This window comes from Salvelinus sp. IW2-2015, linkage group LG1, assembly GCF_002910315.2.
Source record: "Salvelinus sp. IW2-2015 linkage group LG1, ASM291031v2, whole genome shotgun sequence".
Taxonomy (NCBI): domain Eukaryota; kingdom Metazoa; phylum Chordata; class Actinopteri; order Salmoniformes; family Salmonidae; genus Salvelinus; species Salvelinus sp. IW2-2015.
In genome coordinates, this window is record NC_036838.1 from 29,358,662 (window position 1) to 29,386,645 (window position 27,984).

A 27,984-nucleotide genomic window follows, 5' to 3' on the forward strand; every position below is an offset into this window, starting at 1 on the left:
TGATGTCTTGAGATGTTGCTTCAATATATCCACATAATTTTCCTTCGTCATATGCCATCTATTTTGTGAACTGCACCAGTCCCTCCTGCAGCAAAGCACCCCCACAACATGATGCTGCCACCCCCGTGCTTCACGGTTGGGATGGTGTTCTTCGGCTTGCAAGCCTCCCTCTTTTTCCTCCAAACATGACAATGCTCATTATGGCCAAACAATTTGATTTTTGTTTCATCAGACCAGAGGACATTTCTCCAAAAAGTGCAATCTTTGTCCCCATGTGCAGTTGCAAACCGTAGTCTGGCTTTTTTATGGTGGTTTTGGAGCATAGGCTTCATCCTTGCTGAGCGGCCTTTCAGGTTAGGTCGATATAGGACTTGTTTAACTGTGGAAATAGATACTTTTGTACCTGTTTCCTCCGGCATCATCACAAGGTCCTTTGCTGTTGTTCTGGGATTGATTTGCACTTTTCGCATCAAAGTACGTTCATTTCTAGGAGACAGAACACGTCTCCTTCCTGATCAGTATGATGGCTGCTTGGTCCCATGGTGTTTATACTTGAGTACTATTGTTTGTACAGATGAACGTGGTACCTTCAGGCGTTTGGAAATTGCTCCCAAGGATGAACCAGACTTGTGGAGGTCTACAATTTTTCTCTGAGGTCTTGGCTGATTTCTTTTGGTTTTACCATGATGTCAAGCAGAGGCACTGAGTTTGAAGGAAGGCCTTGAAATACATCCACAAGTACACCTCCAATTGACTCAAATTATGTCAATTAGCCTATCCGAAGCTTCTAAAGCCATGACATCATTTTCTTGAATTTTCCAAGCTGTTTAAAGGCACAGTCAACTTAGTGTATGTAAACTTCTGACCCACTGGAATTGCGATACAGTGAATTATAAGTGAAATAATCTGTCTGTGAACAATTGTTGGAAAAATGACTTGTGTCATGCACAAAGTAGATGTCCTAACCAACTTGCCAAAACTATAGTTTGTTAACAAGACCTTTGTGGAGTGGTTGAAAAACAAGTTTTAATGACTCCAACCTAAGTGTATGTAAACTTCCGACATCAACTGTATATCAGATTTTCTTTTTTAAGATTTGRTCTTTACTTCTGAGAGACGGACTAAATCAAATTACAGAAAACATAACATTTTCATTGGTCTTCTCCCAAAAGCCAGAATGTCCTCACAAGCCCCTTCCCCTGCAATAAAACAAAGAGAGGGAACATTTTTAGTGGACAAACTTAGAAATTGCCTTCAATATAAAAAGCTGTCAAAAGCAGCCAAACGTATTTTTATCCCATGCCCCAGCTGTGGCCAATCAACTAAAATGGCCGCAACTTTACAAAAATGTTGCATACTTGGTATGCTTTTGTGTATCCTCCTTAATAGATACAAATGAGTGGAGATAGGGGTCATACAAAAAGCAGTAACCCATTTGTTTCATTTTGATTTATCTTCTTCTCCATCTACAGAATGATCTGCAAAGTCCTGGCGGAATTGGTCTACTTGTATATGCTTTGTTAGCCTGAACCAGTGCACATACCTAAAGCCATCTCACCAAGCTATAAGGGAAACATATTTGCATCAGGTTACTACATCAGAGTTTTTAGAATTGTCTCCTCTCACTTGGACACATCCCCAGGTTATATCACTAATGATATAAGATAAGGTATGATAAGATGTACTTTAATGTCCATTAACTCACAGGAAATGTGTCTTTATGCTCACAAGTCACAACCTAAAAAGACAACCCCTTCTTTTTGAAACCATGATTTCATTTAGCTGATGTCAGAGATGGTGGTTTAGAGGTAGGCCTAAGTGCAGGATGCTGTGGGTGTGTAAGTGAAGAGTGTCCCTCTATGATATTTATGTGTGTAAAGAGCTCCTGTACCTTCATGTGGATGTCTCCTCTCAGCTCACAGCGGAACGTCCTAAATGTGTCCAGGAGAGCTTTAGTGGAGCTGCTCACATGGATCTTCAATGCTGAAGAGGACAGTAAACACTTTCACAAACACTGACGATGACCTTACAGCCATAATGTTTCTTTTACTCTTGTTGCCTCTGAAATTAATAAATAGCATCAAATATCCACTCTCTTTTTGGAGTGCCGACCCTCTACACGGAATCTTAGGTTTTGATTTTGGTAAACGCACCGATTCGGAATGCAGTGGTTTCAAGAACCTTTGAGAACCGCAGAGCCATAATGAATACTGAAGAGAATGGTTGGTGGTAGGAGGAGTGCTACTTACTGTAGCATGGAGGGTTCATTATCAGAGTATTAGGAAGGGTGCACTTTGGATGAAAGGCAATAAAATAAAAATGATATTCCTTTTTGGCAATAAAATATACAGTATATATTTCATTCGAGGCAGTGAAGGCACTCCAGCTTTAACTCCTAAAAGCCTTTATTTGTATGTGATTTGCATATTGTCCTTGTAGACATTTTGAATGAAGGGAGACATTTTGGACGGTATAGAAAGTAGTGACGTGAGCTTACGTGAGCCGTGCGACTCCATCCGCGAGGCCGTGTTAACCGTGTCTCCGAACAAACAGAACCGGGGCATCTTCAGTCCCACTACACCAGCCACACATGGACCTGAGAGACAGATTTTAAAGGCCAAAACAGGGTGTGCTGACGACRAACAGTTAGAAGCGGTTGGCCGTCCTATCGCCTCTGACCACAAGACATCAGCCGCCGTTTCCTGTTCATTTCCTAACGATTCTACATGACGAATCGGCACACTTCATCGAAACCCAGCAGATGATCTACTGCGGATGGCCGTTAAGGTSTTTCTTGTCCTTAAGACTACAGTTTATCTTAGTTTAGGATGAGCTTTGTACCTGAGTGGAGTCCAATGCGGACTTTGAGTTGCTGCTGGGGCACGTGTGGACTGTTGTACTGTCTCATGCCCCGCACCACTGCCAGAGACATGCGGGCGATCTCCTTCGCATGGTCGTCCCCGTTTCTAATGGGCAGGCCAGATACCACCATGTACGCGTCGCCAATGGTCTCCACCTGAAAAAGGGGATGGTAAAGGTCATCCATTTTGTTGGTACAGTAGTCCATGTTGATCCCACTCAGATCAAGGAGATAAGATCATTTTATTGTCACAAAATGACAATTAGACATCARCGCTCTGGCGTACAGGGTAAAAGGGTTAAAACAGACATATTACATGCATACAACATTACACACATTGAACAGTACATTTACAATCTATACAGCACAGGAGGCTGATGAGGGGAGAACGGCTCCCAATAATGGCCGGAACGGAGCTATGGAATGGCATCAAACACATGGAAACCATATAACAAGCAATATAGATGTAGGATCTTAATTTGAGCAAATGTGAATTAATATGTGGATTATAATTMATGGACATTTTTGTAGGGGTTGATACATTTTTCATTAGGGGAAATCAAGTCTGAAATTTCAAAGTGGAAATGCAAACTTTAGAAGCCCTTTCAAATACACAACAAGTTTGCATTTCCTGCTTTGCTGGAACATTCTCAGCAACAAAATAGTGATCAAATTAAGATCCTACATCTGTAGATTGTTGGTCTACCTTGTAAACATCGTGGTGGTCGATGATATTGTCAAAGTAYGTGTACAGGTCATTCAGCACATTCACCACCTAAAGGGAAAGAAACAGCATTGAGGAATTTTTTTTCTTTCAGCATTGAGGAATTTTTCGGTCTCATCCCACATGCATGGACACAGACGTAAGATCTTAATTTGAGCCAGTTCGCTACAGCAGGAAAATAATCCCACAGCAACCAGAAATGTGAATTATTATGCGTATTATAATTAATAGACATAATTGTAGGGGTTGATTACATACTTCAGTAGCCTTTTTTAACCTCAAATACACTACAAGTTTTACATTTCCTGTTCTTCCGCAACAGGGTGATCAAATTAAGATCCTATATATGCATACACACACACACACACACACACAGCGGCATGTATTCATGGTTGCCAAGGGAAGCAATGCTTCCTCAACATGTATCAATAAAAATGTATTAATAATAATTTCTCTTTCATCTCTCTGTGTTTTCATAATTTTCATTTGGCCTCCCTTGAGAAAAAAATATATAAAATAATTAGCCAATCAGCATTGAGCTGAGCTCAACTGTGGGTTGTCCTGGCGCAGCAAATCGCCCCCCAAGAGAGGTCAGTTTGGATTTGGCTTCACACCAATCAAATCACATCCGAAGCAAAACATCATAATTGTCAAAAAAACTTGTCTGTTTCTGGTCTGCTTGTGTTGATGTCCTGCAGTAGCTAGCTCGCTAAATCGGCCTATTCCTAARCCATGGATTGAGATGTGGATTTGGCCTTGTGGTTTTGACTTCATTCTCTGTCCAGGCCAATGATTATGACAGAGATTCTGATCTAACCATAAATTCATATATTGTGCCACTGGCCTGAGATTATTGAAGTTAAATATGTACAGTGGCAAGAAAAAGTATGTGAACCCTTTGAAATTACCTGTATTTCTGTATACATTGGTCATCATATTTGATCTGATCTTCATCTAAGTCACAACAAAAGACAAACATAGTGTGTTTAAACTAATAACACACAAATTATTGTATTTTTCTTTTCTATATTGAATACATCATTTAAACATTCACAGTGTAGGTTGGGAAAAGTATGTGAAAACCTAGGCTAAGGACTTCTCCAAAAGCTAATTGGAGTCAGGAGTCAGCTAACCTGGAGTCCAATCAATGAGACGAGATTGGAGATGTTGGTTAGRRCTACCTTGCTCCATAAAAAACTCAMAAAWTTTKAGTTTGCTATTCWCAAGAAGCATTGCCTGATGTGAATCATGCCTCGAACAAAAGAGATCTTAGAAGACCTAAGATTAAGAATTGTTGACTTGCATAAAGCTGAAAAGGGTTACAAAATTATCTTTAAAAGCCTTGATGTTCATCAGTCCACGGTAAGACGAATTGTCTATAAATGGAGAAAGTTCAGCACTGTTGCTACCCTCCCTAGGAGTGGCCGTCCTGCAAAGATGACTGCAAGAGCACAGCGCAGAATGTTAAGAAGAATCCTAGAGTGTCAGCTAAAGACTTACAGAAATCTCTGGAACATGCTAACATCTCTGTTGATGAGTCCACGATACGTAAAACATTAAAAAAGAACGGGGTTCATGGGAGGACACCATGGAAGAAGCCACTGCTGTCCAAAAGAAACATTGCTACTGGCAACATATTCTGTGGACAGATGAAACTACAGTTGAGTTGTTTAGAAGGAACACACAACACTGTGTGGASAGAAAAAAAGGCACAGCACACCAACATCAAAACCTCATCCCAACTGTAAAGTATGGTGGAGGGAKCATCATGGTTTGGGGCTGCTTTACTGCCTCAGGGCCTGGACAGCTTGCTATCATCGACGGAAAAATGAATTCCCAAGTTTATCAAGACGTTTTGCAGGAGGATGTTAGGCTATCTGTCCGCCAATTAAAGCCCAACAGAAGTTGGGTGATGCAACAAGACAACGTCCCAAAACACAGAAGTAAATCAACAACAGAATGGCTTCAATAGAAGAAAATACACCTTCTGGAGTGGCCCAGTCAGAGTCCTCAACCCGATTGAGATTCTGTGTCATGACCTCAAGAGAGCAGTTCACACCAGACATCCCAAGAATATTGCTGAACTGAAACAGTTTTGTAAAGAGGAATGGTCCAAAATTCCTTCTGACCGTTGTGCAGGTCTGATCCGCAACTACAGAAAACGTTTGGTTGAGGTTAACCAGTTATTAAATCCAAGGGTTCACATACTTTTTCCACACTGCACTGTGAATGTTTACACCTTGTGTTCAATAAAGACAAAAAAAAACTATTGTTTGTGTGTTATTAGTTCAAGCAGACTGCCTAGTAGGGTCACGTTAACTAGCTAGTTAACTTAGCTGGTTGATTGTTGCCCATGCGAGTAAGTTAGGCTAGCAGGCATTTTAACTAGGTAGCCTATGARAACTAAAAGTAAAATCATACTGTACGACAGAACCATAGACCGTTTTGCCAACATTAAAGAAAGGAGGATGGCATTGGCGTTCAACTAGTCTACAGCTAGGTGAGTCAATAAAAATGGTTTTACTTGCGCACGCACGCAAGCACACACACACACACACACAGAGAGAGAGAGAGAAATCAGTACCATGGACAGCCAAGTGATATTTAGCAACACTAATTGGACTAAATTGTTTTTGGGATCATTAAGTTTTGTTTTCAACGTATTAAACTAAGCATATATAGCCTTGTCGATTTGATGATGTTTAAATGTTTAAGTGTGAATAGTGCTGGAATAGCAGAGGCAGTGCTCCTGTTGTCTTTGTGCTGACTTGCGGTAACTCCAGCAGGCATACAGTGCCTTTCAGAAAGTATTCAGACCCCTAGACTTTTCTACATTTTGTTATGTTATAGCCTTATTCTAAAATAGATTGAATAGTTTTTTCCCATCATCAATCTACACATAACACCCCATTATGAAAAAAAAAGCAAACAGGTTTTTAGAAATGTTTGCTAATTTATCATTCAAACTCTTTCCTCAGCACTTTGAAGCACCTTTGGCAGCGACTACAGCCTCGAGTCTTCTTGGGTATGATGCKACAAGCTTGGCACACCTGTATTTGTGGAGTTTCTCCCATTCTTCTCTATGGATCCTCTCAAGCTCTGTCAGGTTGGATTGGGAGAGTTGCTGCACAGCTATTTCCAGGTCTCTCCAGAGATGTTCGATCGGGTTCAAGTCCGGGCTCTGKCTGGGCCACTCAAGGACATTCAGAGACTTGTCCCGAAGCCACTCCTGCGTTGTCTTGGCTGTGTGCTTAGGGTCGTTTTCCTGTTGGAAGGTGAACCTTCGCCCCAGTCTGAGGTCCTGAGCACTCAGGAACAGGTTTTCATCAATGATCTCTCTGTACTTTGCTCCATACATCTTTCCCTCGATCCTGACTAGTCTCCCAGTCCCTGCCGCTGAAAAATATCCACATAGCATGATGCTGCCACCACCATGCTTCACCGTAGTAACAGACTTGATGCTTGGCATTCAGGCCAAAGAGTTCAATCTTGGTTTCATCAGACCAGAGAATCATGTTTTTAGGTGCCTTTTGGCAAACTCCAAGTGGGCTGTCAGGTGCCTTTTACTGAGGAGTGGCTTCCGTCTGGCCACTCTACCATAAAGGCCTGATTGGTGGAATGGTGCAGAGATGGTTGTCCTTCTGGAAGGTTTTCCCATCTCCACAGAGGAACTCTAGAGCTCCATCGGGTTCTTAGTCACCTCCCTGACCAAAGCCCTTCTTCCCCGATTGTTCATAGGGAAGCTCCTGTCTCGGAGCTCCTGTCTCGGAGCTCTACCCACAATTCCTTCGACTTCATGGCTTGGTTTTTGCTGTGATATGCACTGACAACTGTGGTACCTTTTATAGACAGTTGTGCTCCTTTCCAAATCATGTCTAATTGAATTTAACACAGGTGGACTCCAATCAACTTGTAGGAACATCTCAAGGATGATCGATGGAAACAGGTTGCACCTGAGCTCAATTTCGAGTCGCATAGCAAAGGCTCTTAATATTTATGTAAATAATGTATTTCTGTTAAAAAATAAATTTAAAAAATTGCTTTGTCATTATGGGGTATTGTGTGTAGATTGCTGACATGTATATATTTTTTTTATCCATTCTAGAATACGCCTGTAACATAACAAAGGCACTGTAAATCAGTRGTTGTTTAGTAAACTGTCGAAAACATGAACTTGCTTGGCCATGTTACAGGTCATATAACTGTTCGTTACATGCAATATTTGCTTGGTGGACTTCACCGGACAGATGTTGCTCTCCAGTTTTGTGACCTATCTGCAGTTGAATTTATTCCTCCACTGTGTGACCGTTCTCTTTTTGTTGTCACGGCCTTATTGTATATCACGGTGGCATATGAACTAATGGGTTATAGAGCAAACGGCACAAATACCACAACATAGGTTGTAATATGGCTTTTTTTTACTGGCTTGGCTTCCCCATAGATTTGACCTCAGCACCGCTACTGCACACACACACACACACACAAATATACACGGAGGTGACAAACATTTTCCGCTGAGATGCAGCTGTGTGTGTTACATCCAGAAATAGCATGCGTCTACGCGTCAGTTCCACTCTGTGTTTGAGTCGGACACCTTAGGTTACAAGTGACTGACCCAGTAATAGCACCAGCCCCCAGGGGACATATCAATACACTGTCTGTCTGTATCCCTTTTACCATAGTATGCTACAGTATCGTTTAACTACAGCCAATGCCTGCGTCCCAAATGGCACCATATTCTCTAGTGAGTGTACTACTTTTGACGAGTGTCCATAGGGTTCTGGTCAAAAGTATGGCAATAGATGGGATGTTTGAGATGCAGACAGTATGTGCATCTATGCAGACACTACTGAGAAGAGCTAAGCATAGATGCCGGATTCGGAACTGTGTGGGAAAGGACATTGTGAGAAGAAAATGTCCCAGTCAGCACAGTACCATTCGGGTCGGTCAATAGTGTGAAAAGGGTACTAATCTTTCATGCAGAAAGCTACAGAAAAACTAGCTTAATGTGAGGAAGGATGTATCCTGTTCCAGCTGCTGTTCAAATAAAAGAGAACAGTGTTTCTGCAATGTCTTCGATGTGTTACGAATCTCTTTTGATGTCGTATAAATGTGTTACGAATGCATTTTAATGTTATGAACGTCTTACAATGTGCTATGAATGCCCTATGAATGTGTTTTTAATGTATTATGAATGTCTTATGATGTGTTTTGATGTCCGTTTCAGAATACGCTCCCTCCCAGACCTCTCTCCAATGCGAAAGACACACGCTTGCCACAAAAACTGCAGCTCCACTTTTGAGTACTTGGACTTTGGGTTGAACACTTACTGACACTTAACTTCTTATGACTGGGGGCAGTATTGAGTAGCTTGGATGAATAAGGTGCCCAGAGGTGCCCAGAGTAAACTGCCTGCTCCTCAGTCCCAGTTGCTAATATATGCATATTATTASTATATTTGGATAGAAAACACTCTGAAGTTTCTAAACTGTTTGAATGATGTCTGTGAGTATAACAGAACTCATATGGCAGGCAAAAACCTGAGAAAAAATCCAACCAGGAAGTGGGAAATCTGAGGTTGGTCGATTTTCAACTCAGTCCTTATTGAAGATACAGTGGGATATTGGTCATGTTGCACTTCCTAAGGCTTCCACTAGATGTCAACCATCTTTAGAAACTTGTTTGAGGCTTCTACTGTAAAGGGGGGCTGAATGAGAGGGGTTTGAGTCAGAGGTCTGGCAGAGTKCCAGGAGCTGGTCACGCGCATTCACATGAGAGGTAGCTCCCGTTCCATTTGCTTTTTCTGAAGACAAAGGAATTCTCCGGTTGGAACATTATTGAAGATTTATGTTAAAAACATCCTAAAGATTGATTCTATACATCGTTTGACATGTTTCTAGGGACTGTAACGGAACTTTTTGACATTTCGTCTGCAACTAGTGAACGCGCTTCGTGAGTTTTGATTTGTTTACCAAACGCGCTAACAAAAGTAGCTATTTGGACATAAATGATGGACATTATCGAACAAATCAAACATTTATTGTGGAACTGGGATTCCTGGGAGTGCATTCTGATGAAGATCATCAAAGGTAAGTGAATATTTATAATGTTATTTCTGACTTCTGTTGACTGCACAATATGGCGGATATCTTTTTGTCTTGATTGGGCTCTGAGCGCCGTCCTCAGATTATTGCATGGTTTGCTTTTTCCGTAAAGCTTTTTTGAAATCTGACACAACGGTTGCATTAACCTTTCTGGACCACCCATTCCGGATCCGGGATAAATGTCATCAGAAACGCTGACTAGCATAGCCTAGCCTAGCACGAACGGTACATAATAAAATATAATTTCATGAAATCACAAGTGCAATATTGCAAAACACAGCTTAGCCTTTTGTTAATCCATCTGTCGTCTCAGATTTTGAAATTATGCTTTACAGCGCAAGCAATACTTGCATTTGTGTAAATTTATCGATCGCTCGACAAAACAATAAGAACACCTAGCGTCAGGTAACTTGGTCACGAAAATCAGAAAAGCAATCAAATTAATCGTTTACCTTTGATGATCTTCGGATGGTTTCACTCACGAGACTCCCAGTTAGACAGCAAATGTTCCTTTTGTTCCATAAAGATATTTTTTATATACAAATACCTCCGTTTGTTTGCTGCGTTATGCCCAGGAATCCACCGGAAAGAGCGTTCGCAACAACGCAGGAAAAATTTCCAAATTATATCCATAATGTCCACAGAAACATGTCCAACGTTGTTTATAATCCATCTTCAGGGTGTTTTTCAAATATCTATTCGATAATATATCAACCGGGACAGTTGGCTTTTCACTAGGACCGAGAGAAACAATGGCTGCCTTTCACTTTTGCGCAAAAATCACTCGGAGAGCCCCCACCTATCCACTTACGCAATGTGGTCGTTCACGCTCATCCTTCAAAATAAAAGCCTGAAACTATGTCTAAAGGCTGTTGACACCTTAGGGAAGACATAGAAAAAGAAGTCTGGTTGATATCCCTTTATATGGGCAATAGGGATGCATGGGAACAGAGAGGTCTCAAAAACAGGGCCACTTCCTGGTTGGATTTTCCTCAGGTTTTAGCCTGCAATATCAGTTCTGTTTAACTCACAGACAAAAAATTTACAGTTTTCGAAACTTCAGAGTGTTTTCTATCCTAATCCGACTATTACATGCATATTCTAGTTTCGGGGGCTGAGAAATAGGCAGTTTCAAATGGGTACGCCTTTTTAGCCAAAAGCGAAAACTGCGCCCCCTAGTCTTAAGAAGTTTTAAGGAGAAGTGGATCTAAAATTCCATGTATAACACTTGTATCTTTGATCAATGTTTATTATGAGTATTTCTGGAAATTGATGTGCCTCTCTGCAAAATCACCGGATGTTTTTGGAACTACTGAACATAACGTGCCAATGTATACTGAGATTTTTTTATATAAATATGAACTTTACCGAACAAAACATACATGTATTGTGTAACATGAAGTCCTATGAGTGTCATCTGATGAAGATCATCAAAGGTTAGTGATACATTTTTTCTCTATTTCTGCTTTTTGTGACTCCTGTCTTTGGCTGGGAAAATGGCTGTGTTTTTATGTGATTTGGCGGTGACCTAACATAATCGTTTGTGGTGCTTTCGCTGTAAAGCCTTTTTGAAATCGGACACTGTGGTGGGATGAACAACAAGATTACCTTTAAAATGGTATAAGATACTTGTATGTTTGAGGAATTTTAATTATGAGATTTCTGTTGTTTGAATTTGGCGCCCTGCACTTTCACTGGCTGTTGTCATATCGATCCCGTTAACGGGATCGCAGCCATAAGACGTTTCTTTAAGACATTTCAGCTTTTAATTTAGAATTTATTTGTAAACATTTCAAAAAACATAATTCTACTTAGTAACGATGGGGTACTGTGTGTAGATTAGTGACACAAAATCTCAATTTAATCAATTTAAAATTCAGGTTGTAACACAACAAAATGTGGAAAAGTCAAGGGGTATGAATACTTTCTGAAGCCATTGTAGTTCTTCTCATCTTTCCATATTAATTCATAAAAATTCATAAAGTCTGTGTCCCAAATGGCACCTTAAGTTGGGGTCCCCTCATGGGGTCGCGGGAGAACTGCAGTGCGGTCGCCAAATAAAAAATATATAATTTAGGGGGAAAGTAACAAGAGTACATATTATTGTACGGGGCAATATACAAAAATGTTTGAGAATGCATTGAATTGAAGGTTATTTGTTGATGTAAAAATCAAAATGTATCGATTTGAAGGTTGTGTCATGAGATCTGGGTTCCCAGGTCTCCGCTATTCGAATAGTTTGAATACCACTGCCCTATATAGTGCACTACATTGACCAGAGCCCTATAACCCCATTTTAGACACATGCACCCTCAAAATCGAGTTCCCCTTTCAGTGTGCGGAGACAGGAAGTTCAAGGTCATCTGACTACCTGCATTGGCGTGAGACTGGCCGACATGGCGGTGAATCCTTCGATGTCACTGAAATAGATGGTGACAGAGTCGTAGGTTTCCGCCCGCACCGTCTTCCCAGCAATCAGCTGGACAGCCACCGATCTATAAATACAGACACCAAATATAAACAGACACACACAGACAGACAGAAGCACTCACACACACACACACACACAAACATGGAGGGATCGCATGAACTTTGCACTGCTTCTAAAAATGGACAGTGATACTCTGGTGTTCCATATACACAAGGTCATGTTGTCATCCACCCCCACCCAGGTGTCCACAAGACAGGCTGCTAGCCAAATGAGAGGCAGACATGAACACGGCAAAAAAGAAAGACAGACACAAAGAGAGAAATATAGACAGGAGATATAAAAAAAGGTTGCTCGTCAACAAACCTTCTTTCCTCATCTGCATCGAAACCGAAAGGAGACAAGTGTGTGTGGGAGTGTGTTACCGTGGCAACATCTGAGTGAGGAGGCCCTCGGCCCTCCTCTTCTCCTCCAGGAGCTGGGCGGTGCGCTCGCTGACCACCTCCTCCAGGTTGGTGGCATACTGCTCCATGCGGGACAGCAGGTCATCCAGAATGTTCTCGCCGACGCTGGTGGGTGACACACATATACATGAGCAGATAACACAGACATGTGCAGCACAAACGTATACAGTGCATTCGGAAAGTATTCAGACCCCTTGACTTTTTCCACATTTTGTTACATTACAGCCTTATTCTTTTCAATCAATCTACACACAATACCCCAAATGACAAAGCAAAAACAGGTTTGTATAATTTATTTCTAGTTTCTAAAGAATAAAAAATATCACATTAAATATCACATTAACATAAGTATTCAGACCCTTTACTCAGCACTTTGTTGAAGCACCTTTGGCAGTGATTACAGCTTCGAGTCTTCTTGGGTATGACGCTACAAGCTTGGCACACCTGTATTTGGGGAGTTTTTCCCATTCTTCTCTGCAGATCCTCTCAAGCTCTGTCAGGTTGGATGGGGAACGTCGCTGAACAGCTATTTTCAGGTATCTCCAGAGATGTTCGATCGGGTTCAAGTCCGGGTTCTGGCTAGGCCACTCAAGGACATTCAGAGACTCATCCCGAAGCCACTCCTGCGTTGTCTTGGCTGTGTACAGTTGGTCATTGTCCTGTTGGAAGGTGAACTTTCGCACCAGTCTGAGGTCCTGAGTGCTCTGGAGCAGGTTTTCATCAAGGATCTCTCTGTACTTTGCTCCGTTAATCTTTCCCTCGGTCCTGACTAGTCTCCCAGTCGCTGCCTCTGAAAACCATCCCCACAGCATGATTCTGCCACCACCACACTTCACCGTAGGGATGGTGCAAGGTTTCCTCCAGACGTGACGCTTGGCCTTCARGCCAAAGAGTTCAATCTTGGTTCATCAGATCATAGAGGCTTGTTTCCACCGATTGCTCAGTTTGGCCGGGTGGCCAGCTCTAGCAAGAGTCTTGGTGGTTAAAACTTCTTTCATTTAAGAATGATGGAGGCCGCTGTGTTCTTGGGGACCTTCAATGCTGCATAATTTTTTTGGTACCCTTCCCCAGATCTGTGCCTCGACACCATCCTGTCTCGGAGCTTTATGGACAATTCCTTCGACCTCATGTCTTGGTTTTTGCTCTGACATGCACAGTCAACTGTGGGACCTTATAGACAGGTGTGTGCCTTTCCAAATCATGTCCAATCAATTGAATTTACCACAGGTGGACTCCAATCAAGTTTAAGAAACATCTCAAAGATGATCAATGGAAACAGGATGCACCTGAGTTCAATTTCGAGTCTCATAGCAAAGGGTCTTAATACTTATGGAAATAAGGTATTTCTGTTTCTGTTATGTTTAATACATTTGCATAAAAATCTAAAAACCTGTGTTCACTTTGTCATTATGGGGTATTGTTTGTAGATTGATGAGATGTTTATTTATTTGATCCATTTTAGAACAAGGCTGTAACGTAACAAAATGTAGGAAAAGGGAACGGGTCTGAATACTTCCTTAATGCACTGTACATGCATGCACACACAAAAACATACACACATACAGTATGCACTCAGAAACACACACACACAAACAAACACAGACAATGGCACATGCACACATGCACAGATGAAGGCGCACACACTACGGGAAAGGGTATTAGTTGGATGCTCAAAGGAAGTTTGGTTGGTTGTCACATGGATATGCGTGTGTACTTCCTCTGCACCTCTCCTCTCCTTATCTGTTGCTCCCCATGCTACCTTCTCCTCCTTTCTTTTTCTCTCCCTCCCTCTATCTCTGAGCAGGATTAATGTCGTGATGCATGCTGACAGTGCCTGTCCCTAGAGACTGTGTGTGTGTGTGTGTGTGTGTGTGTGTGTGTGTGTGTGTGGTGTGTGTGTGTGTGTGTGTGCCTGTGTGCTGCACTGTTGCTCGTGGTTGGTGTGTGTGTGTGTGTGTGTGTGTGTGTGTGTGTGTGTGTGCTGCACTGCATGTCTCTCTCTCTCTTCCCCTCTCTCTTTCCCAGGAATCTGCCCTGTTTTATCCCTAACCTGTATAATGGAGCCTCCGCCACTCCGCAACTCTCTGTTGTTCTTTCCTAGTGCAGCACCTGGGTTCAAGTAGTATTTGTTTACTATTCAAATACGCTGAGCGTTTGCTTCAGCCTGCCTGCAGCACCAGTTGGGCATGGTTGAACATTTTGGGACAATTGTATTGGTTCTATTGTGCCAGGCATGCACGGATAAAGTGTCTGAAAGAAAACAAATATTATTTGAACCCAGTCTGTGTGTAACGTGCCCAACGGCCCTCTCAGAGATCTTTAGTCCCAACAGAGCCTTTATTGCCCTTAACACTACAACATTTAGAGGTAGCACAGGGTACTTAACACACAAGTAGAGTTGTCAAACTGAACTGGAACTGCAACAATAAAAAAGAAACATCCTATCTTACGGTCGGAGTGGTGGGGTTGAACCGACAAGATCTTCAGACATCTTGTGACAATACTGTATCAATGTGTTCTTGTTCGGACATCTTTGATATACACTGAGTGTACAAAACATTAGGAACACCTGCTCATTCCGTGACAGGCTCACCAGGTGAATCAACTCAACTTGTTAAATTCACTTCAACCAGTGTAGATGAAAAGGGAGGAGACAGGTTAAAGAAGGATTTTTAAGCCTTGAGACATTTGAGACATGGATTGTGTGTGCCATTAAGAGGGTGAATGGGCAAGACAAAAGATTTGAAGATGCACTACGCAGAAATCGCTCTGCCATTTCCTGGTTGCTAAAATTCAAGTAGTTCGCCTTATTTCAATTTATGTGACAAAACAAGCAAGTATATATAGTGTAGAGAATCATTGTACCATCTAAACCGCTGTGAAATACTGTATCTTTCCTATAATCAAAATGATTGTATTTTCAGCTGTTTAAAGCTGATATACAAAACCGAAAGTAAAAGACGCAAAAACGAAACTCAAGAATGGGAACCATAGACATAGCGCACATAGAATAGATCTACCGCTTCTTAGACTTGCTTTAAATGAGAATGACAGATCTATGACTAGCATTTCTATGTGAATTTGGTCAGGTCGCTCAAAAAGTCACATATTGCAGCTTTAAGTGCCTTTGAACGGTGTACGGTTGTACAGTAGGTGCCAGGCACACCGGTTTGAGTGTGTCAGAACTGCAGCACTGCCCACCACCCAATGGACATCCAGCCAACTTGACACAACTGTGGGACTAACATGGGCCAAGCACACCAAGACAAGAGGGAACGACAAAACCTATTACCCTCAGGAGACTGAAAAGATTTCTGCATGGGTCCTCAGATCCTCAAAAGATTTTACAGCTGCACCATCGAGAGCATCCTGACGGGTTGCATCACTGCCTGGTATGGCAATTGCTCGGCCTCCAACCGCAAGGCACTACAAAGGGTGGTGTGTACGGCCCAGTACATGACCGGGGCCAGCTTCCTGCCATCCAGGACCTCTATACCAGGCGGTGTCAGAGAAAAGCCCTAAAAATCGTCAAAGACTCCAGCCACCCTAGTCATGAACTGTTCTCTCTGCTACCGCACGGCAAGCGGTACCGGAGCGCCAAGTCTAGGTACAAGAGGCTTCTAAACAGCTTCTACCACCAAGCCATAAGACTCCTGAACATCTAATCAAGTGGCTACCCAGACTATTTGCATTGACCCCCCCCCCCCTCTCTTTTACACCGCTGCTACTCTCTGTTGTTATCATCTATGCATTGGAGTCAACATTGGCCTGCATCCCTGTGGAATCCCTGTGGAACGCTTTCGACACTTTGTAGAGTCCATGCCCCAACAAATTGAGACTTTCCTGAGGGCAAAGGGGGGTGCAACTCAATATTAGGAAGGTGTTCGTAATCTTCTGTAACTCAGTGTATATGTGATTGTGCACTGTGGTGTCTCACCCGCTGGGGCAGAGTCTCTTTACGGTCACTCTGAGGGAGGAGAAGTCTGGTCGGTCACTGGGCCTCTCACTCCAGCACGCCCCCAGCAGAGCCTCCACACCTTCTGGACACTCTGAACTGTCCGTGTGGGGCCTGAGGGGGCTACCTCCGCCCCCCACACACACCCCGGCCTGACCCCCTCCACATATGGCTGGGGGGGGGGGGGGGGGGCGCAGGGGGGAGGACGAGAGAGCGACTGGTTGAAATAAGACAGCGAAGGAGGGAGAACACACCCCAGATCAGCAAGGTATGGGGGTCTCTCTCTACGTACCTCTTGCCTCGAGGTTGTTGTTGGGGATATGGAAAGGGCCCCTGCGGTACACCACCTCCTGAACAATAATGCCAAAACTGTAGACATCCCCCTTCTGGGTGCCAGAGGAGGGCATGCTGTCCCTCAGCAGTTCCGGGGCCCTCCACAGCAAGGCTGGGAAGAGAGAGGGGCTTAATGTATGAGAAGCTCATGTTGTTAGTTATACTGTTTACAGCTGTGTATCTGTAATCTCTTTCTCTCTGTCTCTCTTTCTCCCTCTTCTCATTTCTTCTTTCTCGCCCCTTTCGCTTTATTGTAACTTTACAAAATTCCAAGGTCTTCCAGAAATCCTGGTTGTAAGATTCTGGATATGCTGCTTATTCCTTCCTGATTCAGAGAAACTGGGATTTCTGGGAAAGCTGAGAATTTGGGGAATGTTACCCGGAATGTTGCGACCCTACACTCACATGTCCAGTGTTCTTTAGACCAGCCCTCCTCGTCCTGGCCGGGGGGTCTTCTGAGACTGAGGCCATGGTCGGTCACCTTTAGGACGAAGCGACTATCCACCACGCAGTTAGATGACGACAGGTGACCATGGGAGCGCAGGGGGCTGCGGTGCAGGTAGTCCATCCCCTGAAGCAGACACGCGCACACACACTTTTCAGATTGATAGGACCAATTCCCCCACAGACTGGAATTACACAGATATCAACTTCCACCTCAGTTTTATCTGCCTTGTATCACGCCCATTGAGACAGCCATATACATTATGTAACTCATACGGCATGAAAACAATCGAGAGTTTGGAGAAAATGTACCTTGACAATGTCCAGCATCAGGGAGAACTTGAAGCTCCAGTGAAGCTTAATGGAACCATTCTTCAAAATGTCCTGGAGTTTGGGAGGTGCAATTGGACTTTATGCTCTTGTGATGTATCGAAGAAGCAGTGAAGGGAGGGTTATGTGCATTTAAAGCAGTGGTGTTGTGTTGTTCGTGCTTGTATTTGTTGTGTGTGTGTGCGTTGGTGTGTGTTGTGGTGTGGTGTGTTGTGTGTGTGCTGTTGGGCGTGCGTGGGTGCGTGCCGGTGGTGTCGTTGCGTGCGTGCTGCGTGCCGTGCGTTGGCGTGTTTACCTGCAGGCTCCCTTTAGGAACCAGTTTACGTCAGCACAGAAAGACTGTGGACGGTTCCCAGACAAGCCAACCTAATTGAAGCTGCATAGAGGTTTGGGTGGGCCATCCAACATGCCCTCACTGATGCACACATGCGCACCACTGTTGCTTGAGGCGGTGGTAAGAGAGCAGAGAGAGAGAGGGAGCGAAAGAGAGGAGAGAGAGAGGAGTAGAGAGAGAGAGAGAGAGAGAGAGAAGAGAGAACGAGAGAAGGAGAGAGAGAGAGGAGAAGAGAGAGAGGAGAAGAGAGAGAGATGAGAGAGAAGAGAGGAAGAGAGAGAGAGGAGAGAGAGGAAGAAAGTGGGAGTTCCATAATCGAACATATAACATTAATCTAATCATGCGTAGTGAGTGTGTCCACTTTAATCGAGTATAACTGGACCTCCAAATAGACGGCATGTATCACTGGCACCTGCACGTTGACATCAAGTCCACTCCTCTATCCTTCCAAGCTTCCACCTAGTAGATACAGTCTCCTGAGCCTTACCGAGCCGTCTCGATGAACCTCATAGAGCGAGGCAGTCCTAGAACTCCCATGAAAATACACACTACATATACAACCTCACCCATCTCCTCCATACCGATACATCTCCAACTCCGTCTGCTCGCTCGTTCAGTGAGCATCTCTCTTTCTGACACACACTCTTCACATTCAGCAGTCGCACTGAAACAGATGTTCTCCTGAAAGCACAGGGGGAACGAAAAGCCAAAATGGCAGACTAAAAATAAACCCAAATCCCACGTTGATGATGATGAAAAATAGTAGTATAGTGTAGTTATTCCCTTCTGGGGCATGGTGGGGATGGAATATAATAACGCCTAGCCCGGAAAAACTCTGGCCAAGTTATATTCCCCCCCCACCTCTCCTCTACCTCTCTTCCCCCTCCAGTACAGTAAGTTATGAGAAAAACTCATTCCAAATGCACATTGTATAAGTAAAGTTGCCAATATGGACAAGCAATTGATTCGCACTTATAGAAAAAACACAAGGCCCTAAATGCAACATTGTAAAAGTTAGCATGAGGACAAGCAATTTCTCACTTATAGACCGCGCGTTCTGTGGAGGATGGACTGTCCTTCATATTTCCGGATGACTCCAGAGAAGCATGGATGGACTCGGAGTTGAGGTACGGTACCTGTAAACACACACAGAATCCACTTTATCATGTACTTTATTTATTATTTATTATTGAACGTGTGTGTGTGTGTGTGTGTGGTGTGTGTGTGTGTGTGTGTGTGTGTGTGTGTGTTGGTTGTGTTGTGTGTGTGTGTGTGTGTGTGTGTGTGGTGTGTGTGTGTGTGGTGTAGTGTGTGTGTGTTGTGTGGTGTGCGCCGGTGCGTGTGTGCGGCTGTGGAGTGTAGATTTCTCTTCTCCTTAAGTTGGTAGTGCATGGTGTTTGCAATTCCAGGACAGCTGGTTTGACCCCTGGGACCACCCATACTTAAAATGTATGCATCCATGACTGTAAGTTCCTCTGGATAAAAGTGTCTGATAAATGACATATGTTAGTGGAAAACCTGCATTAATTAGTTGATCCTTGTCAAAGTCATGACACTGAATCATTTGTTGTTTCTCCTTAGTTGTGGTTTTCATTAAACAACAAAACAGGGCATAGTAACCGAGAGGAGTAGTTAATTGGGCAAAGTTGAGTACCAATTCATAATAGTAAAGGTACTGTAGTATGGTCATTGAAAAAATGATAATGCTCTAAAAGAAAGTAGAGGAATAGAAAAAAGTGCTTGCTTCAGTACGGTCGTAACGCTGCAGTACTCGGGAAAGGAGAGTAAGGTGGTACTGTAGGGAATACAGGCTTTGGGGGGGTTTGGCATCAACCAAAGATAATGTGCAACATCATCAACTGTGCAGTCAGGCATCCGATGTTCGCTGATACGTTGAAACACCTATCCAGGCTTGAGAGATCTGGCAGGCGTCTGCAGCGTAGTCAGCCTGGAACGTGGCCAGTGACTCACCTTTCCTGCCGAGGACGAGCTGTGCCCCATCATGGTGACATCGCCGGGGCTAATCCTCCATAGGACCACAGACACCTTCTTCTGGATGACGTGCTTCCTGTGTCACAAGAGAAGTACTTCCTGGGTCAAAAAACATCACGATGGCCTACTGCACTTAACACTACATGGGCAACGACGTCGAATTGTGTTTCTCCTGAGAAACTGTGCAGGTTTTCTATTGTATGTAAAACCCCCGTATAACAGTCCCAAGCAACGTCAAAGCCTGTTCCATTGGGGGTGCAGTGCATATGCAACTGTTGGGATTTCCACATGCATGTGTTTGTGCCTGGGTCACAACACTGGCACCTGTTCAACGGGCTTTTTATACACAATGTCAAATATATTTCATCTACTTAATTTACAGGTAGGGGAACACAATTGTCAAATTCTTGTTTCATGCATTTAGATCATTTTAGTGTCCGCAACAATACTGCATACCTATTATATGGAACTTGCACACAATTTAAAATCGACTAACTTGCTCGACCTAATAAACAATGGCAGAACGTGTTTCATGTGTCGTGAACACAATGCCTCCACGTCGGCTGCAGATAGGGCCTTCACAGTAGTACAGTGTACCATTCTCTCTCTCTCTCTCTCTCTCTCTCTCTCTCTCTCTCTCTCGCATCTCCCTCTCGCTCCTCTCTCCTCTCTCTCTCTCTCTTCTCTCTCTTCTCTCTCTCCTCTCCTCTCTCTCTCTCTCTCTCCTCTCTCTCTCTCTCTCTTCTCCATTATTAAATAATAATAGTAATAATTTGGAAAGGAAAATGCATCACATGAAAGGGTCATGTAGTTTAAACTAGAGGCTGAGCCACCGAGATATTCGAGCTAATGACTTATTCCTAAGGTTGGAGTGGGTTCACACACACCGCAATCACACACACACACACACACACAAATTACATGCACACACACATGGGGCTTTGGGTGAGTTCATGACGAGAAAAAGGTACGCAAGTGGGTACAGATTCATTCTTCATTAATCCATCTTTTGTGTGAAAGCAATGAGAGCCTTATGATGCCCTCTCCCCACTTTCCTGAATAATGCTGGGATATTCAAAAATGAATCCCTGCATTGGCTGCCAAACTCCTTTAATTACGTGGGAGACAGAGAGCGATAAAGCGAGAGAGAGCTCCACATTATGGACTATCCACATGACTTACCGGGAAACAGCGCTGTACGTTGTACATTTGCACGGCTGGACTACCGCTAGATGGAAAAAGGACAATACTGTGTGTGTGTGTACCTGTAGAGAAGACAAACGATAAGTGTCCCGGTGGCCAGGAAAACAGCAATGGTCCCCACAGCTATGGCAAACCTCTTCTCTGCAACACAAATACACACATACACTGTAGCATAASCTTCGATGACAGGTCAACAATGCCAAATGGTCACGCCCGAAATATGTGGTAGCATAGACTGTTTTCAAACAAACCTTTTATTAAACATTGATTTTATTGCTTTTCATGACTCGTGTGGAAAATAGATTTTCTCATCTCCATATAAACTCCTGAATAAATAAAGGGGAAATAAATCAATAATGCGTAGTGTGTCTAATTGTATTAGATTACAAATTACAAAATACAAATTTATCATCTATCATCAAAATACAAATTACAAATTATCATCAAAATACAAATTTATCATCGTTTTAAGGGGATTAACTTATCAATAAATGCACAAAAGTCTTATTTTCATAAACAGGTGGTCAAATAAAACTTCCTCACTTGCATTCTTGCATCTCTCCCACATTAATCCCTTCTTAACACTAATTTTAAATAAATATATATATAATAAAGCCCAAACATCAATAAGTTCCACACATTCTTCTAGGGGCCATATGTACAAGTCCCAGTCTGCCAAAGCAAGCTGGAAGCAACGGCAAAGAAAACATTTTCGGACCATATCACATCCAGATAGAGAATTCCAGATAGAAAACAAATTGACAACAAAGAATAAAACCCTGGTTACTTCTCAAGCAGCACCCTATTCCCTTCACAGTGCACTACTTTTGACCAGGACTGTGTAGGGAATAGGGTGTCATTTGTAACGCAACCCCTGTTCCATAACCCTGGCTAGACCGTTATGAGGTAGACTACCTAGGTAGCTGAGGGGACTTTCATTAAAGGGTATTAAAATAAGTCCATATTTCAGTGGAAAATCAAATAAAGATTTCCTTTCGTCCAGCAGGCATAAGTGAATAATTTAATGTGTAACTATTTTTGGGAGTCAATTCTCATTCTCTCTGGATCTTTAGAGGATATATGGGGCTCTGGCCCCCCCATTTGGTGTGGTAGCACACTGCAAGTACTGTCAAGTGACAATACTTACATGACATATTAGGACGTACAAGCCTGSAGAGGACAGACCACAATGCCTGCTGCCTGCTGTTTTTCATCAAGTAAACAAATGAACTAATCAAACGAATGTACTTTGATAAATTAATAAAGATCGGAAATAAATGATGACTAAATAAATGATACATTTATATCATGAGACCAGTGGTTTATATATACACCAGATGGCTAACAGGAAGCGCTGGGTTGAAGTCACTTTGCCTCCATTTTGGCACATCTTGGCACCAAATATTTTTGGAAGCTATAGAAACGCATTTATGTCTACATTCGTTTTTGCAAAATGTATTATATTACAGACACCTTAATGCATACTTTTAAATGATATTACGTGAGCTAAACATAAAAATAGAAACATATGTACAACATTTTCCTTATTTAAAGTTTTTTTTTTTTATTACTAATGGTACTGTCCCCACTTCATCATCAAAATACTAATATACATTTTGTCCTTGAAACATTTAATTAAAACACTGTAGAATTCCATTCATTCCTATGGATGACTGTACCTACTGGGGCGTGCCAATATGGCCGACCGATGGCTTCAAAGCCTCTCAATGGCGCAAATCATCAGCAATTCAGGGTATATCTACCTCATTGCATTAGACTTATAATGAGTATTACCAGAAAGCATGGGRCAACATTTCACCAGCAGCTGCATTATTTTTGRTCATATCTACCTAACCCAAGCAGGTCTGTTAAGGGTCAGCTATCAACTCAACACAAAATGATCATGTGAGTACTGCAGAGACTAGAGAAGACTAGARAAGGTCCACTGATGTAACAAACACACAGTACCGATATTGATGAAGAGCTCATCTTTGAAGCCAAAGTGGGGTGTGTCCTTCGGTGGAGTCTTCCTCCCTCCTGGCCAGTAGACTTGGACCCCCTCCACTGGCTCATAAGCCTTATTYGTACCAAAGTAATTGGCGATTACCTACCAGGGGAGAAGATAGCATGACCTATGATTACTTAACATTTTTTGGCACRTTAAAGGCTGTGTGTTGAATGCAGCCCATTTCAAGGATGTCAATCACAGGAAGGAGGGACAGGAAGTTAAAGTTTACGAGTCATTTTCCTTTTAGAAATGATCTATGGATGTCACATACCAGTAGATGCTGGCATGATCTTAACTTGCCATAGTAATCAATATAGCATCCAAATGCTATCCAAAATACAAGCCAGATCTACTGTAATRCTGAATGTCTCACAGTGCATGCAAATGATCATTATTGTTTTCCCGGTATGCATGCTCCCACTATTGTGAAGCTCAAAACCTACCGGCTGATCGGTTTACATTTCCCTTCAATCTTTTTTTATATGTACTCATTATGTTGCCAACATCACTCATTTGCTGAGAAGACATGAGACTTGAAAGGTGATGAGATGCATGGTCAGATGAAACCACGTTGACAGAAACCAAAATAACATTTCGTTTTGTTTTGAAACCAGCAGCGAGGGGCCAACAGAGAAGAATGTTGCAACAAAATACGTTTATGATAAATAACTGTCATTTGAAACAACATTAAGATCCAATCTTCGAAGCCATTTCAAGGCGATAATTAAGAGACTGCACTCTCCAGAGCTTTTAGTTGTGGCCCTAATGACCAAGCTGGTCCTAGGTAGGTACTTGATAGAAGGGTTAGTGGTGTGTGTGTGTTGTGTGTGTGTGTGTGTGTGTGTGTGTGTGTGTGTGTGTGTGTGTGTGTGTGTGTGTGTGTGTGTGTTGTGTGTGTGTGTGTGGTGTGTGTGTGTGTGTGTTGTGTGTGTGTGTGTGTGTGGTGTGCGTGTGCGTGTGCGTGTGGTTGTGCGTGTGTGTGTTGCATGTTCAGAAATTCACTGAAATCAGACATCTGAAATTGTGGGCCGAGGAGATAGATTCAGGTTGAAAGGCAAAACGACAATAAATTCAGTGGCAAAGAACTAAATCAGCACTGTAAATGTTCGGAAGAGTGTCAACATGGGTGTTTTACTTTTTGACAGCGGGTGATAAAAGTGCTTAAGATGTGATGGCTTAAGATGTGAAAACTGTAGACGTTAGCAGAAAATAAGGGGAAAACAGAGGGTTGGAAAGAGAGAGAGAGCAACAGAAAAAAATATATATATACTGTATATATATATATATTATATATATATATAAATCTATATATATATATATATATATATATAGAGAGAGAGAGAGGAGAGAGAGAGAGAGAGAGAGAGGAGAAAGAGGAGAGAGAGAGAGGTGTACTCTTTTTTCAATACGGACAAAAGAGAGACAGAGAGACAGTGGTAGGGCAAGTTAAAGATGAAGAAATAGAGAGTGACAGAGAGACAGAGAGTGCGATGCAGGAGATAGAAGGACTGAAAGACAGAGAGTGACAAAGTGATAGAAATAGACAGAAAGGAAGTGTTGGAGTGATAGAAAGAAAAGAGAGCGAGTGGCAGAGGTAAAGAGAAAATGTGATAGGGTATTAGCGTCTAACTTTGAACTCCCTGTCGTTCTCTCCGCCCTGGATGTGCTTCATCATATAGGCAGACTCCCTGTCTCCATTGGCATCCATGGTAACGTCACCCTGGATACCTAACGGATAGAGTCCAGAAAACAAACATATGGGCTATCCACACCTCATGTGTCATTATGTTGTAAACACAGTCATATACAGGTAACTGCCAAAATAAAGGAAACACCAACAWMGTGTCTTAATAAGGCATTGGGCCAAATTAATGGGCTACTGGTTATTTTTTATACAAGACCCAAAGCATGATCGGATGTAAATTGCTTAATTAACTCCTGTGTTGAAGCACCTCCGTTCAATATACTTTGTATTCCTCATTTACTCTTTGTTTTTGCAGTTACCTGTACATCTCTCTGTGAGGCAATGAAGCTGCCTTCTTGGCCAGGTCTCCCTTGAAAAATAGGTATTTTGACCTCAATGGGTCTGCTGTGCAAAACATAAAAAATAAAATGAAATAATTGTATGATATAAATGAAATATAATTACTCTTGGAAATAACTGTAAATAATATCTGTAAATAATATCAATGACCTTTAACTGGAACCATTAAAGATTAAAGTTATACCTACCTACCTGATAGCATGCAGGTGAAATGAATAATACAAAAGGGCTGACCTGTGATGGTTCGGTTCCACATCTTGTGGGTTATGGTGAAGCCGTCGTATGGGTCCCCGCGTTCCGCCAGGGTTTCATTCAGWGCCTGAGCATACAGCCATACAGAGTCATGGGCTATGGCTGCCAGCACCGACACCTGCCATTGGACAAACAGTCAGAAACAGAGAGTTACATATACTGTATATACACTCTTAGAAAAAAGGGTTCCAAAAGGATTCTTCGGCTGTCCCAATAGGAGAAACCCATTTTGGTTCCAGGTAGAAACCTTTTAGGTTCCAGGTAGAACGCTCTGTAGAAAGGGTTCTACATGGAACCCAAAAGAATTCTAACTGGAACCAAAAAAGGTTATTCAAAGGGAAAGGTTCTAGGTTGTTCAAACTCTTTTAAGTTCTAGATTGCACCTTTTTTTCTAAGAGTGTACAGTATATATACAGTTACATACATAGTAGCTAAGTACCAGACCCGGGATCAAAATAATATTTGGAAATCGGTCAAATCTTTTAGCTGCGCTCAATTGAGCTATCCTGGCGCAATGGAACCAATGAAATAGTCCCAAAAGAACAAAGCCACCCCATCTGACACTCCAGACAGGGTCAAGCGACAGGTGTATGTGTGTGTGTGTGTTTCATAGCACACCTTTTCGTTGGGTGCGTAGACATAGCCAAAGTCCTCTCTGGATCTGCGGATGACGTCATTGGAGAAGTTCCAGTACCTCTGGTCGTTGGGTTTGTACAGGGAGAGTAGAAACAGAGCCTGGTAGGCCTGCTTAGCCACGGAGTCATCCACATCCCCTGCAGCACATCAACACAATTCATTGATTCGTCCTGAGGTTATAAAATTCCAGTAGCATTCCCATAATTCCCATGTAGTATTGTATTGTATCGTAGGGTGCCAATTGGGACACACCCTACCTCTTTTCCAGTCAAAGTTGCCAAACATCTCCTCCAGCCTGTAGGGCTCGAAGCAGAAGAAGACGTAGTCCCCTGTGGTGAGGCCTCTCCTGTGGGCCTCGACCAGGAAGTCCCTGACCACCTCCCCATGCGCTGAGATCACTATGACTACAGGGCAAGACACAAACACCAAACATAGGCTACATTAAAATAACCCTATTAGCATACCAGTTAGCACGCATGGCCAATTACTTCCAATGTAAATAGTATGCTGGTGTGGACATTGGAACGCAGAAAACTTACTGCGAGACACCTCGGCAACCTCCTGTAGCATACGCGCTTGTGTGAGGGCTGTGTGAGTGCTGTCTTGCCCGAGAGGTGTTTGAAATGCCAGGTATTTAGCCACAGTGATGTTATTGACCTCAGCTTGGTACCTTATAGAAATAGAAATGGTCGGTCATTTCATCAGGTTCCTCCCTATGTAGAAGTACATCACATTCCCGTGTCTATTTGAAGTGTATCTATTGTATTGTACCCTAATGTGTTGTATCGTGCTGCGTCGTACCGTACCTGATTCCCTCAGCAGGGATGATCCAGGCAGGTGTGTGTTCGTAGATAATGCTTACACGTCTCCAGCCAAACTTCTCACAGATCTTCACAAAGAACGAGCCCATCTTGGTGAAGGGGCCAAACACTCTGGTAAGAGTGGGGTAAGCCTGTCACCGCCACGGAACATAGCATGTGACAATGTTGCAACGGTGCACTCCAGATTCTGAGGGACGTTAATTTAGCTACAGATAGTTGTTGGCATATGAGTTATATTAAAGTGATTTTGGACCTTTTTGAKGAGAAATTGCTGATCTGCGCAGGTGGGACTGACCACGGGAATGTTCCAGAAAGCTGCCAGCTTGGCAGTGATCGCACACACCTAAAGAGGGCGTTCTATCATCATTGGATTGTAACGCAGGTAATGTAGTCAGTGCAATATGGGGTGCGATTTGTTTATTCGTGCAGGTGAAGGCGGGGGCCTTACCTCGGAGCAGGCGGGGCCGATGAAAGCGCTGTAGTTCCGTCTGTGCAGTAGCTCCACTATCTTCCCCGGGCCGTTCACATCGCTACACTCATCATCCACGTATTCATGCTCCAGCCAATGACCTGAGGACACACGACACAGTAGCTTACAGTGGCTATCGAATGAGTACGACTTCGGATGTCCTCGCGGCCAGTGTTTCTGTGCTTCAGGGACTCACAGCAGTTGCATGCAATACGACACGTTGCAATACTACAATACAACTTCCTTGTCCATTTGTTATAGCAAACAACGGAGCTGTGTTATAAATATTATATATCACATATATACTATACAATGTCTCTGTGTACTGACCTGCCAACAGATCGGGACTCCGGTTCACGGCGTCGATGGCGATGAGGGCGCCCGCCCCGATCCTGCCAACACTGAAGGGCTTGGAGGTGTTGGGCAAGGACAGCAGCAGGGTGAACGTTGACCCTGCCACCCAGGGCACCGAGGACAGGAAGACAGGTAGCACTAGAGCCCTAAGCAGGAACGCCATCACTTTGGGAGATAAAGGTAAAGGAAGAATGGACCCTGGTTAATAACTCGCTGTGGAGGAGGCTCC

General features: G+C 43.0%; 1 protein-coding gene across 1 annotated transcript; it reads right to left on the reverse strand.

Annotated features, from left to right (window-relative positions):
* On the reverse strand, positions 1-27,969 carry LOC111973650 (atrial natriuretic peptide receptor 1). The gene is made up of 25 exons (XM_024001050.2): positions 27,732-27,969; positions 27,381-27,502; positions 27,186-27,275; positions 26,918-27,063; positions 26,651-26,781; positions 26,369-26,515; positions 26,094-26,248; positions 25,458-25,593; positions 24,810-24,907; positions 23,140-23,278; positions 21,234-21,312; positions 19,948-20,044; positions 19,018-19,112; positions 18,558-18,657; positions 17,625-17,696; positions 17,274-17,439; positions 16,828-16,980; positions 16,518-16,707; positions 12,542-12,685; positions 12,060-12,183; positions 3,567-3,635; positions 2,842-3,016; positions 2,498-2,596; positions 1,892-1,983; positions 1-1,199 (listed from the first exon to the last, which is right to left on the reverse strand). Exons 1-25 carry the CDS (start codon positions 27,916-27,918, stop codon positions 1,152-1,154), a joined length of 3,054 nt encoding a protein of 1,017 aa, XP_023856818.1. The 5' UTR covers positions 27,919-27,969; the 3' UTR covers positions 1-1,151.
* Between the last annotated feature and the right edge of the window lie 15 nt (positions 27,970-27,984).